Raw genomic sequence first — 2,199 nt, forward strand, 5'->3', positions numbered from 1 at the left:
GACCAGCTCCTCCCGTGTAGTTCTGGGCTGGTTCCTCACCTCTGCGCCACCACTCCCTTACTCAGTGTGCTAACAGAGTGCATAACAACGTATGAGCTCATGCATGACGTTATTAATACATTTCACCAAAATAGCTAATTAAGTTGCACCAATATCCATTTTAAAATAACTCAAATCTAAAAATCCTTAAAGAACTCTTTGATAACGAAAGCAGGAATAAGGTGTTCATTGTAGAGAAACTACAATAAATGTGATCTCAAAACTTCATGCAAACACGTGTCGAAGAGTTAAAAGAACATGGAGACGGTCGACACACAAGAACAGGAAGAATATTTATTGTTTATTGTTTGTTTGTGGTTTGAGATCGAAGCCCCTCTCTTCTTCTCACCCAGATGCTTTTCAGTTCTTCACCTCCTGAAAAACAAACGTGACCGACTTTAAGCTCTTTATCTGAGTGGAAAAAAATAATTTCAAGACAGCTTAAGTGTCTAAACATAAAATAAAGGGATAGTTCAGCCATTTTGAAGTAAGTTACCATGTAAAAGTTATGAATAACTATTATCTTACCTGTTGTAGACAACTTTTTGAATAACTTCAGTCAGGAGAAAAACTGCACTGCATTTCATACAAATACTCATCACCTTTTTCACACCACCATCACATTTCTATTACATGGTTAGTTGCATGGAATCCTATGTGCAAGTACAGGTAGCAGCAGCTAGCTGTAGCACTTCTGGCAGAAAACCCATAATACTGACTGACTGCAGAGGGCTAATCAGGCAAGAAAAATAAGAACTTCACTGCTCTTGACTTGTTTTGCTTTATATTTGACAATAAAGTTTTTGTAGCTGTATCTCATATGTTCTGGTGCAGCCTGGGGCAAATTTCCTGTGCAAATTTAATATTGCTGACAAACTAATTGCTGTGAAATTATGAATATAGACGTTAATTCAAGACATTTATGACAAAAAAATATTTAAAAAGTCAATTTTTCAACATTTTATTATGGTTGATGTGAATGCTATGCCTTCATTTCACCATCAGTTCCAAATTAAACCATATTTTTTATGAAATTCCTGCCTGACACCTAAATGAACTACAAATGCTACAGCTAGCTGCTGCTGCTGGCAAATACCCGCAGAATTCTATGTAAATATCAATTTATTGTCAAATTTACAACCATTTCAATCAAATCCCATGTACCATTCTAACGTTTTTTAAGACTGGAGATGTTTAAAGATGGCAGCAATCCACTTATGTCTTAGCTGTGTTTGGACTTTTATTATTAGATTATTAAAAAAGTAAAGTGAAATGTGTTGTCATCATTGTTCTCAGACCATGGTGAAATTAGTTCTCTGCATTTAACCCATCACTTGTGAGATACACCCAGGTGGAGCAGTGGGCAGATATGTAGGCGCCCAGGGAGCAGTTAGGAATTGGGTGTTTTGCTCAGCGACACCACGGCATGTGGGAATGGCTGGGAGACAAACCTGCGACTTTCTGATCCCGATGTGGCTGCCCTGCCTCTACCCCATCCCAGCCCCCAAATCATTATTATCTAATTATTTTCCACAGATGAATCAAAATGGTGGGATTATTTGTAAGGTGTCTGGCATGTCATGTTTTGTGTTCAGAGTTTTTTCTTTTGTTCCAGACTGCACCAATCCAAGAAACACTGGTTCTATATACTTCTCCAAAGTACTATTACTCTCTTTAACATAAGAGATTCACTGAACCACAGTCAACCCTTCTGTCAAATTGTGACCCATTAAATTGTGTAAAAAAAATAAAATAAAATAAAAAACTGGTCAAAACATTTAATCTTTATTACATACAGTGGAGCTTGAAAGTTTGTGAACTCTATAATTTTATATATTTCTGCATCAATTTGATCTAAAACATCATCAGATTTTCACACAAGTCCTAAAAGTAGATAAAGAGAACCCAGTTAAACAAATGAGACTAAATATTATACTTGGTCATTTATTTTTTTATGAAAATGATCCAATATTACATATTTGTGATGGTAAAAGTATGTGAACCTTTTCCTCCAGTATTTGGTCTGACCCACCCCCCCGTGCATCAATTACTACAACAAGTACACAAAGTTTGTTTTCTCAGTCATCCAGGTATATAACAACAAAAAAGGTTGAATCATGTCATCTGGACTTCGTTTTTTTTGTTAAAAAGAAACGTTTC

At 36.0% G+C, this 2,199-nt stretch overlaps 1 protein-coding gene across 1 annotated transcript in view; it reads right to left on the bottom strand.

Moving 5' to 3' along the window:
• Positions 1-319: 319 nt before the first annotated feature.
• The window catches only part of pglyrp6 (peptidoglycan recognition protein 6), a 7,627-nt gene continuing 5,747 nt past the window's right edge, over positions 320-2,199 (bottom strand). The window contains exon 5 of the mRNA XM_037689434.1: positions 320-414. Coding sequence (XP_037545362.1) covers positions 400-414 — 15 coding nt within the window. The 3' untranslated portion in view covers positions 320-399. The remainder of the gene's footprint in view (positions 415-2,199) is intronic.

The sequence above is a fragment of the Nematolebias whitei genome, chromosome 15 (assembly GCF_014905685.2).
Source record: "Nematolebias whitei isolate Nwh7 chromosome 15, NemWhi1, whole genome shotgun sequence".
Taxonomy (NCBI): domain Eukaryota; kingdom Metazoa; phylum Chordata; class Actinopteri; order Cyprinodontiformes; family Rivulidae; genus Nematolebias; species Nematolebias whitei.